General features: G+C 39.4%; 1 protein-coding gene across 1 annotated transcript in view; it reads left to right on the top strand.

The window, feature by feature from the left end:
• Positions 1-6069, top strand: part of GDF11 (growth differentiation factor 11) — a 783635-nt gene extending 777566 nt beyond the window's left edge. The window contains exon 3 of the mRNA XM_085600269.1: positions 4085-6069. Within this exon, the coding sequence (XP_085456395.1) occupies positions 4085-4465 (381 nt within the window). The 3' untranslated portion in view covers positions 4466-6069. The remainder of the gene's footprint in view (positions 1-4084) is intronic.
• Positions 6070-12501: the final 6432 nt, after the last annotated feature.

Raw genomic sequence — 12501 nt, 5'->3', positions numbered from 1 at the left:
CCAGGGCACACTCAGCCAAAGATACATCAGCACTTCCGCAAAAAAAAAGTGGGGGCAACCATGCAAAAAGAGGGCACTTTCTTACAGGCTGGCTGGGGAAGTGGGGTTGCCCCAACAATTATAGGTTCCTCATAAACCTATAATCTAAAATTCTTTAAGTAACCTGTGATTACAGAAGAGTTGGTAAGTTACGATGTGGACGGCAAAGTTGAATATTCTGTTAAACAGTGCTGGTCCTAGAGCTGCGGAGTTAATCAAGAGTTAAAACGTGGCTTATATATACTAGTGTGCGGACAACAAAATTATTGGATCCTAACTCTGCAGGTATTACTACACTCCCTTGATGGCTAAGATCATATCCAGTAAACTCTGCATGTTGTCTAGACTTGATGAGATTAGGTAATAAACGAGGTATCACTCAAAGCTGTGACAGCAAACTAGGACTATACTGTTATAACATAAAACATAAGGTGCATTAAATTTGAAGCCAAAATACACTTATACTTTGAAGGAGAGGAACACAAAGTGCAATTCTGCATGACAACACATTCATACAGAGAGAGATTAAAGTCACAAAAAATTGGTGAGTTTAAGTGTGCTGAACGATTTTCTTGGAGTATGTACAAGGTGTAATGATATGGATTAAAGCTGGTGTGTCACTTAGTCACTGGTTGGTAAGCAGGTTAGGTAAATTTTTGTCATAGAAGATCAGGTGGCCCACTTTTGCTAATGAGATTTATATGCCCAAATGTACACCAAGATGATTTCTGCTTATTATTGTTGAGCTGGATTGATATACCCTGAGTGTTAGTAGATGATTATAACAGTGTACTAGATGGGGGTTTGGATCGGGCATACAGTCCATTATCAGGCCCCCAACTCTTGTGATTGCTAAAGAATTGAAAACTTTGATACAACAATGGCATATCATAGACATTTGGAGACAAAGCCATCCATTGGAAATTGATTTTTCATATTACTTCTACATTACATTCTAGATTAGATTACTTATTCTGCACAATAGACCTGTGAACTAAGGTATCCTTTTCGTAATACCTCAGTAACATGTGTTCCAATCATAACCCTTTGATAAGTTGCAGCGCGACAGAAGTCATTTTTTCTTACTTGACAAGTGCACACTGACAAACTCGAAGACGTAGCATTTCAGTCAACAATAGCTGAGCCCATAGAGGAATATAGGGACAAAAATAATGGTCTCATGTCCTCAAGATTAACCTAGTGGAAAGCTTTAAAAACAGTAATAAGGGCATTGCAATTAAAACCCCAGTAGCAAGCCATAGTGTTTGGCCCTCCACTGGAGCACGGGCCAAGTACTTCTGTCCTTAAACTGACCCTGTTTTTGGAGCTATTTTATTTTTTGCGATCGAGCACTCCATATGAGTGCTTGTGTTTTCAGGCCACCTACCATATCGACTTCTTAATCATGTGCTTCTTCCACCTCCCACCCGCCCATGTTGTGTCTTTTCGGTATACCACCTGCCCCTGTTGCTTTTTTCCTGCCCCAGTTCATATTGTTTCTTTAACCACTGCCCCACCCATGTTGTTTCGTCACCTATGTGACTTTTTTAGATCATTCGCCCACCCACTGTCTATGCTGCTGCTTTTCCCTCCCCCCCCCTTTGCTCCATCTGCTTCTTCTACCCCCATCCGCCCCTGTTTCAGCTGCGGCCCCCGCCCGTCCCTGTCAGATCTCCCCTGTACCCTCACCAATACTGTTTCTTCTCCTACCACTACCTGTCCACCTACATTTTTTCTCCCTCCTCCCAACAGACAAAAGGAAAAAAGTACTGTGGCGCAGCCAGCGCTGGCTACTTAATAGCACTTTTGTTTTACTCTCCACTCCACACTCACTCACCACCTTATTTACCACCCCCACCCACCTTCCCATTCACAACTCCCACCCTGCCATGGTCTTTGCCAGTGCTTGTTTTTTTATCGTTGAGTCTCCAAAGGTGGGGGTGAAAGCAAGTGTTGTCTCCGGTAGGCTGCGTGTCCTACAAACCTGGAATTGCCACCAGCGAATCTGGGTAAAATATTCATGAGAGGGCGATCTGCACTGCCTGCCGGCTGTGCAAGCCTCTACCCCTTTTGGAAATTTAGCAAAAGGTACAGATCTGCGAATTGCAAAACTGTTGAATGTAAATCTCCAAGTCTGGCTATATGGCAGAAAAAAATTCAATTACCATAGAAACAAACACTTGAAAAACCAGACACAGTGCCTCACTTACATTGGACAACAGTATGCTTGAAAATCAGAAAGACCTCTTGCTTATGATAGTAATATAAACTCTTGGAATACCGTAAAGCACATTTGTTTACCCTATAACCATGTACATTTCAAAAAAGAGAAAAGTGTTATCATGCTGTCCATCGAGAGACATGAGAAATAGAGAGGAGTATTTTCTTGACCCTTTGAAAACCTAACTGCAATATCTGGTTGACTCTAGAATAGGGGTTTCCACCCTTTTCTGTAGTGACAGCTGCTTTTCACTGAAAATCATTGTGAGCTACTGAATGCCAAGTCACTCGCGCAATATTACCAGACATTCCCACGTCCAGTTTAATTGATTAAGCCTAATGTCCATAGAGCCAAAGACTATGGTTTGAAGAAAATACTTTGACTAAGGGCACTCTGGCAGGGCTTTCATGTGTGTCAGTGAGAGCTTGGTCTTTGGGTATGTGTGAACATTTGTGCCTATGAATGGGATATATGTGTATGGGTCTGTAATATGTACTTGTGCCACAGGACCTACCTTTCGCCATATGTGACACTGTTACATGTATAACACAAACATACAACTATTTTTTAATGGGAGAAATTTAAAGTGCACAAAAATGTTCTGCAAAAAAGGTTCATAATATGGAACATTTTTCTGCACTTTAAATTTCCCCCACTTCAACAAATGACTGTTTTTCAGTTATAAAAGACTGTGTCTACCAGCCACTGGGAGCAAGATACCTGCTGTGTGTGAATGCCCTGTAGACCTGATGCCATATTTACAATATACAAAAACAGCCCTTTGTTTAAATAAAAGGAATATAAAGTGAAGAAACATGTTTCATAAAATATTAAAATATAATTGGCTTAATTGAAAGCAGAGAAAAACATTGACTCAATGTTTCATAGAAATATTGTTATCTACTTCAAATTTATCCCATTTGAAAAAAATGACATCATTTTTCAGTTAGAAATATGGGGTGTATACTGGCCACTGGGAGCAAGAGGCCTGCTGTTTGTAATTAAACACTTTGAAATGTAATATAATTAAAATGAAGAGTTACCTTAATCATTAAGTCAACTCTTCATTTTAATTTTCTCCCATTTTAAAGCATTCAGAAACATCATTTTGTTCTCGTGCTCCAATATTAAGTTGAAAAGAACTGTCATTTAGTTTTAAATAAGTCAGTGCTTCAGTTCTTCACCTCTGTGCCCTGGGTCATAGATCTGACTCCAGCTCTGGGCATTATCAGGCCCTGCTATCTGCAGCCTGAAGATAACAACAACAAAATGAGTTGCCTTAACTTTGAAAGGAAAATGTGACCTAGTGCTGATTGAAAAATGAACTCTAGGCTGTGAGCTACTCTGAAGATGTCTGTGAACTACTGGTAGCTCATGGTTGGAGACACCTGTTCCAAGAAACGTGGAAACTCATCTAAACCAGACAGGGGTATGTTGCTGACTCAAAATTTGTACGCTGAGGTGCCAAGAAGTATACACGCACTCTTAAGAGATACAACTTGTACCGCTCACAGACATTTAGAGATAATTATTCACATTTAGTGTCATACAATGTATGATAGAAGAAGTCAAAATGAATACACTTGCAGCAAGAGATGCTGTGTAGCCGCTCTCCATTGCGTATTTGTCTAACAATCCTCTGTCTAGTGGTTGACTATCAATGGCATGTCTAGCCTGTCCTACATTGACTGCCTGTTTGCCCAGTCACTCCTTATTTCCTTTTCTTATTCCTCTAACTTCACTTGGAGTTTGTTTTTGCTATGTGGTTTAGTTGCTCTAATGATTCTATCTCCCCATCTCTTCTCTCCTGTCATGTGGTTGTAGCATCCGTTCATGGAGCTGCGGGTGATGGAGAACAACAAGCGATCCCGGAGAAACCTGGGCCTGGACTGTGACGAGCATTCCACCGAGTCCCGCTGCTGCCGCTACCCACTTACTGTGGACTTTGAAGCATTCGGCTGGGACTGGATCATCGCGCCCAAGAGATACAAAGCCAACTACTGCTCAGGCCAGTGCGAGTACATGTTCATGCAGAAATACCCTCACACGCACCTGGTGCAGCAAGCCAATCCCCAGGGCTCAGCCGGGCCCTGCTGCACCCCTACAAAAATGTCCCCAATCAACATGCTCTACTTTAATGACAAGCAACAGATTATTTATGGGAAAATCCCTGGAATGGTTGTTGACCGATGTGGATGCTCTTAAAATAAGACTTTACTAATTTCTGTCACACTACTTTTCAGCATCTCTCCTACAGTCCCTTCTCCTCACCTAAAAAGACCTTTTGTTTTTTAAAGAGAATTGTGAATAACTGTGAAAATCCTTTAGGAAACAATCAAATTATCCAGTAATGGAAGTAACTTGCACTGTGCAATAAGCAATGTTGTAGGAGAATGGAGAGATTCCGCCATAAAGCTTATTTTCTATCTTCTCCCAGAACCGCTAAAGAATGGTACTTGGTACCCTAATGCGAAGTGGGATAACGGCCTCCCTAACACCCAAACATAAAGCGCTCATCCTTTGACCGAAACGGAAAAGGAATCAGGAAAAAGTATACAAACGCATGATAGATATCTTGAAGAAAACAAAAAATCTATCCCATGCGTTGTACTCTTTCGGAAGAGATGAAAAGGCAAGGCATATTGCTGGACTGATTGCCAAACGTTTACAAAAAAAGAAAAGGAAATAAAAAAAAAAACAATATGAACATTTTCCTTTAAAAATAATTTGCTTATGTGAAAAAAATCTGGTTGAGCTGTAGATTCTGGTTATGATGTTTGTTCTTTGAGTAAGAATGAGATCGACAGTGCTCTTCCACCTTCCCCGTGTCTGGTTACGCATTTCATCCTCACTTTTTCTTTTGCAATATTTTGATTTTACTGTATGTGCAAAAATGATGGCCAAATGATTAAGAAACAATTTTGTAAATGAATGATTGTGGTGAAATGCTCATAGGGGTTAAGGAGAGAAACTTTAATCATGCTTTAAGCGAAAATCAAGTGTGAGTAACTCACCCCAGCTCTATCATACAATGTCGTCTGGCTGTTGTAGTCCTCATCCCCCAATATCGAAAGGTATGGCTGCCCATGCTAAAATGCTCATTTGGGCTGTAAAATTCAAGACATGGACTTGTAACATTATGCACTATTTGATGAGGTGCCATTGGTTAATACTCAATTGAATGTTCTTATTGACTGGAAGCTCAGCTGCCCACCTTTGCCCGTCTTGCTTGTGTTGGTCGGTCCAGTATACCAATGTTAAGTTTCGCAGCTGAGACATCATTTGTGCTGCACCTGATGTTCTGAAAAGCTAGAAGATTCATCAAGCAGTTGTTTTTCACACACCCTCCAATCACTGAACTTCTGAATCCCTTCTCTGCAGTTGTCTAATGGGAATATGGAGGGGACTTTGTGTGGCCCTAGCTGGTTCATACATGACCAGGAACAAACCTAAGCTTTCGTAATTTAATTTCACAGTCCTACGACTCCATTTTTGTGCACTTCCATTATATTTTTAAGTTGCTATTATTTCCCACTTGTAATGTTTGGTTGTCTGCCTTATTTACAGTGGTTTCACTTGTGTGCAAAAATGTTTCAAATGTGCAATTATATGGGCATGTTCATAGCTGCATTTGAGACTAATTCGATAGAGGGATGGGAAGCAATCTCTGAGATTTTTATTTGGATCCCAAAATTAAGGACGGAAATTAAATGTGTTTCTGTACAGTCACTTTAGAGTGTAATTTTGTGCACACAATTGGAATCAGCTGTAGTTATCGGTTTCGAAAAAGATTAAAACCTGTTCGTATATCAGTCTGTCATTTATGACCAACTAAGTAGAGGTCACTAAATACATTTTGGACATATTTTGTCACTGCATTGCGATAAACTTTGCCTGCAGCATTTTACCATGTTAATATAATTATAATCTCTCCCTGCTTGGCCAATAAACCCAGAAAGAACAAGGCAGCACCTTGTGGCCTGAAGTTGTTTACCCATACACTAACATTCACTTTTATTGCCCACTTCATTTGCTGGTCCCATAGTCTACATTGTTTGAAATTCCCTTTTTCGTCATTATGTTCACAATCAGTTTAGTTGCGTTTGTGCTCCTCTAGTTTCCTAACGTTCAAATATCCTTTTGCATTCTTTACGTCACAGATGTCACTCATAATTACTTCAGCAACAGGTCACTAGACACAGTCCAATCTTTGGTAGTGTAATTCTAAATCACTGTGGTAAATACCATTTGAGTTATAGTAACAGGACTCTTTAAATCCTGATTGCCTTAAGAAGCTCAACAACAAGATTCCCCTTAGTGACTAAGAATTCTGTTATCCCACAACTGTCTTCCCCTCAGTTTTAGGCCCTTCATTATATACGGTTTTACTTTCTATTTACATTATTTATGATGATCACTGAGCTCTCTTCATTTACATATTTATGTCCTTATATTTTGGGAATTCTGTATATTTTAACTAACTGCACGCCATTTAGGTACCTTTAGAAAATGTTATGGTATCAGAATATCATAACCAGAATATTGTCTGACAGACATATTTTGTCATAATTATTATTTACAGAAATATAGCCCAATTGAAGGTAATGGTACAAATTCTATACCCAGTGGGACAGTATTTTTGTAACAACATTTAGGACACATTATTTCTGTCTCATGATATGTTTGCTAATGATATGGTAATATACAACCTAAGAAAGTCCTACCATTCCCAATCCTGCCATGCTCCACTTCTTGTTGTCCTTCTTTTCCTCTTAGAATACTAATAAAATCGTAAGATGTAAGAGCAAAATACACTGGCCTAAGTGACACGCGCCTCAAGATTTAGTTCACCTGGTTGCTTTTTCATCCTCCTGAAACATCATTTATTTGGTGGGCATACATTAATTGTGTCTCACCATTAAATATTATAAGATTATTTACCTTGTTTGTGATTATTAGTAAATTTCATGTCCTTATGAAATTGTAGGAGTGTTTTTTTAGATAACTCTTCTTACAATGACAAAACCTTCTTTTTGTAGGTGAAATTTTGCAGATGATTTCAAAAGCAGAATTCGTATGAAAGATACTGAACATTTCACATGGATTAATATTGAAATTGAAAATGCGGAGTGGATTATACAGTGCATGTAGACATTTGAGATCATTGAGGCAAGAGAAGTTTCTTAAAATAGTCTTTTTTTCACTCCATTACCTCATTCCTGAAACATGCCTTCGAATATCTTTGCATTCATACACAAGGTTATAAATTGTAATGTAAGTCTGAAAGTGTTGAACCTCATTGGCAATTTAAAGATGGATATATGTTTCAGCTAATATACAGAAAGCCATGATCTGCCAGTTGTATGTCAGAATATCGAGCACAACATTATCCTGCTACAAAAAAATATTGTAGACAGACTATCAAATACCAATATATTGTGACAGTTTTATATATAGGTGAGCATAGATTTATGATTTTTAATTCCACATCTACGGACTTTTAAGATATATACATATATTCAAATCCGTGGAAGAGAAGTTACATTTGTAATTCTCTACTAAGCTTCATGATATTTTTGTATTTAATATTCTGGCTATGATATGTTTGGAACACAATATTTAAAACCCAATATTTCGATAATATTCTGATTTGCCTGCATTTTAACCAGTTTTCTGGTGTAATAAATCCTTACAATAGTTGTGAGAATATTAGAAAGCTCACTTATTTACAACAATATTTCTCCATCTATGGTTCTCTCACCAAATTCAAAGCTCAGAACTAATCCTCATGACAGTGCCAACTTAGAAACCTTTTTGCCAATTATTATATCTTTGCTAAGGATTTAGAAAACGCAATTCTTGTCTGATGTAAATGTAGTAAAGCTAGAAACCATAGGTGGGATTGTCTGTATTTTCGAAGGAAATATGACCTTGCACTATTGTATGATGCTCATAACCAAGGGAGCCACTTTCAGCTTGATTTCCTGCTCATAAGTGTGATACATACATTGGAAAAAGCGGACTGAAAAAGTCACTTAAACTGGGGGGAGTGCCCTCGCTGTTGTTCTCCAGTACGTGACCCTCCCCAGATTGATAAGCTTACAATAAACTTTTAGTCTTGATTTCACTGAAGAGTGTGGAAAGGAGTATGCAGCTTAACCTTTCAAGTAAGTTCTTCACCTAAGTGTCTACCCTAAATCGTGAGTCCAGACAGTAATTAGAAAACATGTGAGGAAATGGGGCCATGCCTTACCAGTTAGGGTTCAATATTGTTGAATGCTTTATTAGATAGCTTGGATAATGAAGGAGGAATTTTTGGAATTAAAACAACTTCTCAAGTTTTCGAATCGACTAGCTGTAAAATATTTAGTTCCATAAAACCTGTTGATGTATGAGTGGTGCTTTTAAGTCTAGATAAATAGAGAGATATCTTCCAGGTTGCTCCATTGCCGATTTTTGATAAGAGGACATTTCTTAACAGAATTGTCATGGCTGTTTTACACCTAGCGGAATGGGCTCTATAGCAGACCTAATACCTCAAAGCTTTCTTCAGCTTAAGTGCAAAAGGATACAATTTTGGGAGGAGCAATAGGTTAGGAAAATGCATTAGTAGATTAATGGTCTGCTTCAAATGCAACTTCAGCACTGATTAGACAAGGAAGAAGTTATTACAACGTTGTCCGTGTGAAAGATGGCAAAGACCTTGTTCACAGAAAATGGCTGATCACTATTTCCATATTCTACAATTCACATTTTCTCATAGCCTCAAATGGGGCTTCAATTTATCAAAGTAGCACTGTGTTACATTTTCATTTAATAGCTGCCTTCCTAACCAAGGAGTACTTTTTATATGATTCCAGAAAATGATGTCACCAGCAACCTGATAGAAAACATATGAGGGGACTATTTCTAGAATCATTAACTGAATAAAGAGAAAAGTTAATGAATGGGTATTGCAATTCGATTTCACCAGTTGTTGCTTAAACCCTTCTTGATTTTTAATATGCATGCTGAGCACCAGTAGCAACCCCTCTTCCACCTTAAAGAATGCCATTTATTTAATTCTTGCAAATTCATATGTCCATACTGAAGAACGTGCAGAGCCAGGCTGCTAAGTTTAGGGAAGAGTAGGTTTGTGATGCAGATAAACAATCTAGGTGATGACCTGAACATGAAAGGTAGCACTTTGTACTGGTAATTGTCACTGCTCACTGTGAAGTAAAGGAACCATCTTTGTTTTTCCTATATGGGAAAATTAAAGTAGAGATTGCGGAAATCTGCCATGGCCATTTGATCCCATCAACGTGGGTGTTTGCAGCATATTGCAATGTGGCCACCTTGAATGGTTTTTCTTATTGAACCATATTTCGCCTTTATAAGTAAATGATCCACCTGTTTTTCTATTTCTGGACAATCTCCTTCTAACATAAATATTAAATGGGCTTCTTTTGGTTCCCTATATAGTAGTATCCTTTGTCTTGCCTCTCTCTGAAAATGAGCGCACTTCTTAGATGTATGTAAATGGCATGGGATTTGTAATATATGGTTAATATAATTATAGTAATCTTTTAAGGACCTAAAATTGTGGCAAAGAGCATCTCTGTCTAACAGAACAATTATAAAACAATATTCTTTAGGACCAAAACCTGTGGCGAAGAGCATCTCTGTCTAACAGAACAATTATAAAACAATCTTCTTTCGGTGCCCTTGTAATAGTACCATTTCTCTTGCCCCTTTCAGAAAAAGAGTGTTTAGAATATTTAAATGGCCTGGGTGTATATGATATTTGGTTAATTAAACTATAGTAAGTTTTTTTAGGACTTAAAACTACATTGGAGAGTCACAGTCTCCCTAACCATCTGGTTAAGATTCACTTCGAACTATTGAATCACTTTTTTTGTCCATCTTTTCCTCCCCCACATGGATGTCCTAGGGTATAGGTGGTCAGATGCAAATCAGTAGCTTGGAAGGTGGGATTTGGGGAGCTCAAGTAACTTCTGAGTATCCAAACTAACCCCTTGAACTTTGATTTTGAGGGTTCTGTTTGGTAGGCAGCAACAATCTGCAGTTGGGACACATTGGTAGAGATTGAATTACTGACTGTACACATTTTGAGATATTTTGGGGGGTTCATACCTCCTGCACAAATTGTCTAATCCTCAGGATTTTGTCATGGACATGGAATCCGAAGCAGTGAGAATCTGAAAAGTATAAGGTTATAATTCAAATCTATATCTTCCTTATACGATACAAGGTCCTGGCCAGTAACATTTATAAGCAGGAGTGGCCTGTGCAGGTAAGAGCGGTAGGGCGGGGTGGGGGAGGACTCGACAGATGACAACAAGCGATAATTAAATAAATATTTAATTTTCCCTCATCATCGTCTGTCGAGTCATTCCCCCACCCCGCTCCACCACTCTTACCTGCATGGGCTGCTCCTGCTTCTAAGACCAACCCATGCACAGTTGTTCTCAAACCTGAGCCATAAACTCCATTAGATGGTCTTATCAGCTAATCCAGATCACCTATCCTTCAGATCCCAATTATTTCTATTCAATCATTGTTCATCTGGGTTTTGTAGAGCACGGCTAATCACCCGTGAGGGTTTCCAGACGCTGTCCATCGGCACAGGGAGATCAAGTAATTTGCCCAGAATGACAGGATGTTGAGCTGACGCTGAGACTCGGACTAGGATCCCCTGCTCTAAAGTTGGCAGCTCTGCTCATTACGCCACATCCTCTCCCTGGAAATAATTATTTACGTTTAAGTATTCTGCATCAGCCCTTACGTTTTTGGATCCCTTAGAGTAGAATGTCTTGAAGCGCTCTTGAATAGAGAACTTCATCTTGACTGCAGTCAAACCCACACCATGATGGTAGGCACCCCTGCTAAAAAAGGGTGATAGAATTAGGCACCTTATAATTCTTATCTAGAATGAACTGCTTAATTGAGACTAGCCTTAGAACTGCCCTATTAATATATAGCTGTTGCTGCCCTTCCTTTATGTGTAGTCCTGTGCTTCCATATTTTATTAATCGGAAATACATCAATCAGAATCAATAGTAGAGGATCAGCCAAATAAGGAAGGAAATAATGACTATCATCATCCCTAACATCAACTTTGGCATCACACCTATCCCCCTCCTAACGTTTCTTGCTCCTCAAGGAAAGGGCATGAATTTCTTTCTTTGTTAAATCATCTTTTGTTCCTTTAGTGATGAACTCCTTGATGCTAAATTGCTGGTGCTGCTGGGATGGGTGCTGACACTGGAAGCAATATCTTTGTAACTGGTGGGCATATTTACAAAGAAGTGACAGAGTGCGGCGTTCAACTTCTTGGCTTAACGCCGCACTCTACCACTTCTGAAATGCAGGGCTACACCGTATTTGCAACAATACGTTGCGGCCCTGCGTTTCCCCCTGCGCTGGTGCTAAATTTAGCTACCTTTCCATTTCCATTCGCAGTTTTGCCATCTCCACTTCATGTGCTCTTGCAGCCCTCCTGTCGGCCATCTCCTCTGGCGACAGGCCTCTGCCAGGCTTAGAAGCACCTTCTGGGGGTATCACCTCCAGCACATTCTCTGGGAACTTTGATTTGTACCAGGCCCTCAGCGCCTTTGTGTACTGCTCCTTGTTTTTCAATCCAGTTTGGTTAATTCTGTACTTGGAGAGGTATCCTTTCAAGACTTCCTTTGTGCACTTCAGCAGTGCCCTCTCCTCCCAATCTATGTCATCAACCTCAGAGAATATAGAGGACTCTCCGCCTCCGTTGACTGAGCTAGGCATGGTTTCTTAAAGTGGAGATTCTTCAGCAAAACAAAAATCAATACTGTGTGGCTGCGTTATTGGTCTGAACTCACTACGTGGCGTTCACTCAATCACTGTACACGAATCACAAATGCAAATTCAAATCCCACCGCTGCCACCAATGTTAGAAATGGGGGTCTCTAGTTGGCACAAGTATGCACTTGCGACAAGCAGGGACTCTCAATTCCAAGTCAGGATAAGGGGATCACCCTTTTAAATAACCCCTGCTCACCCTTTAGGTAGTGTGGCGCAAGCAGTCAAGACTATTCTCAGGGCGTCATAGGTTAAGCATTTGTGAACACATACAGTAATACAATGACACACCACAAATGGACACCAGTCAAGGTTATATCAAAAATAGGTTTCTTTATATAAGGCTTAGCACAAGACCAGAATAACGATTAAAATGACCACAGTATTATTTTAAAGTTCAA

This window comes from Triturus cristatus, chromosome 4_2, assembly GCF_964204655.1.
Source record: "Triturus cristatus chromosome 4_2, aTriCri1.1, whole genome shotgun sequence".
NCBI classification, from domain to species: Eukaryota; Metazoa; Chordata; class Amphibia; order Caudata; family Salamandridae; genus Triturus; species Triturus cristatus.
Note: the sequence above shows the minus strand (reverse complement) of the source record. Positions and strands in the feature narration are given on the sequence as shown.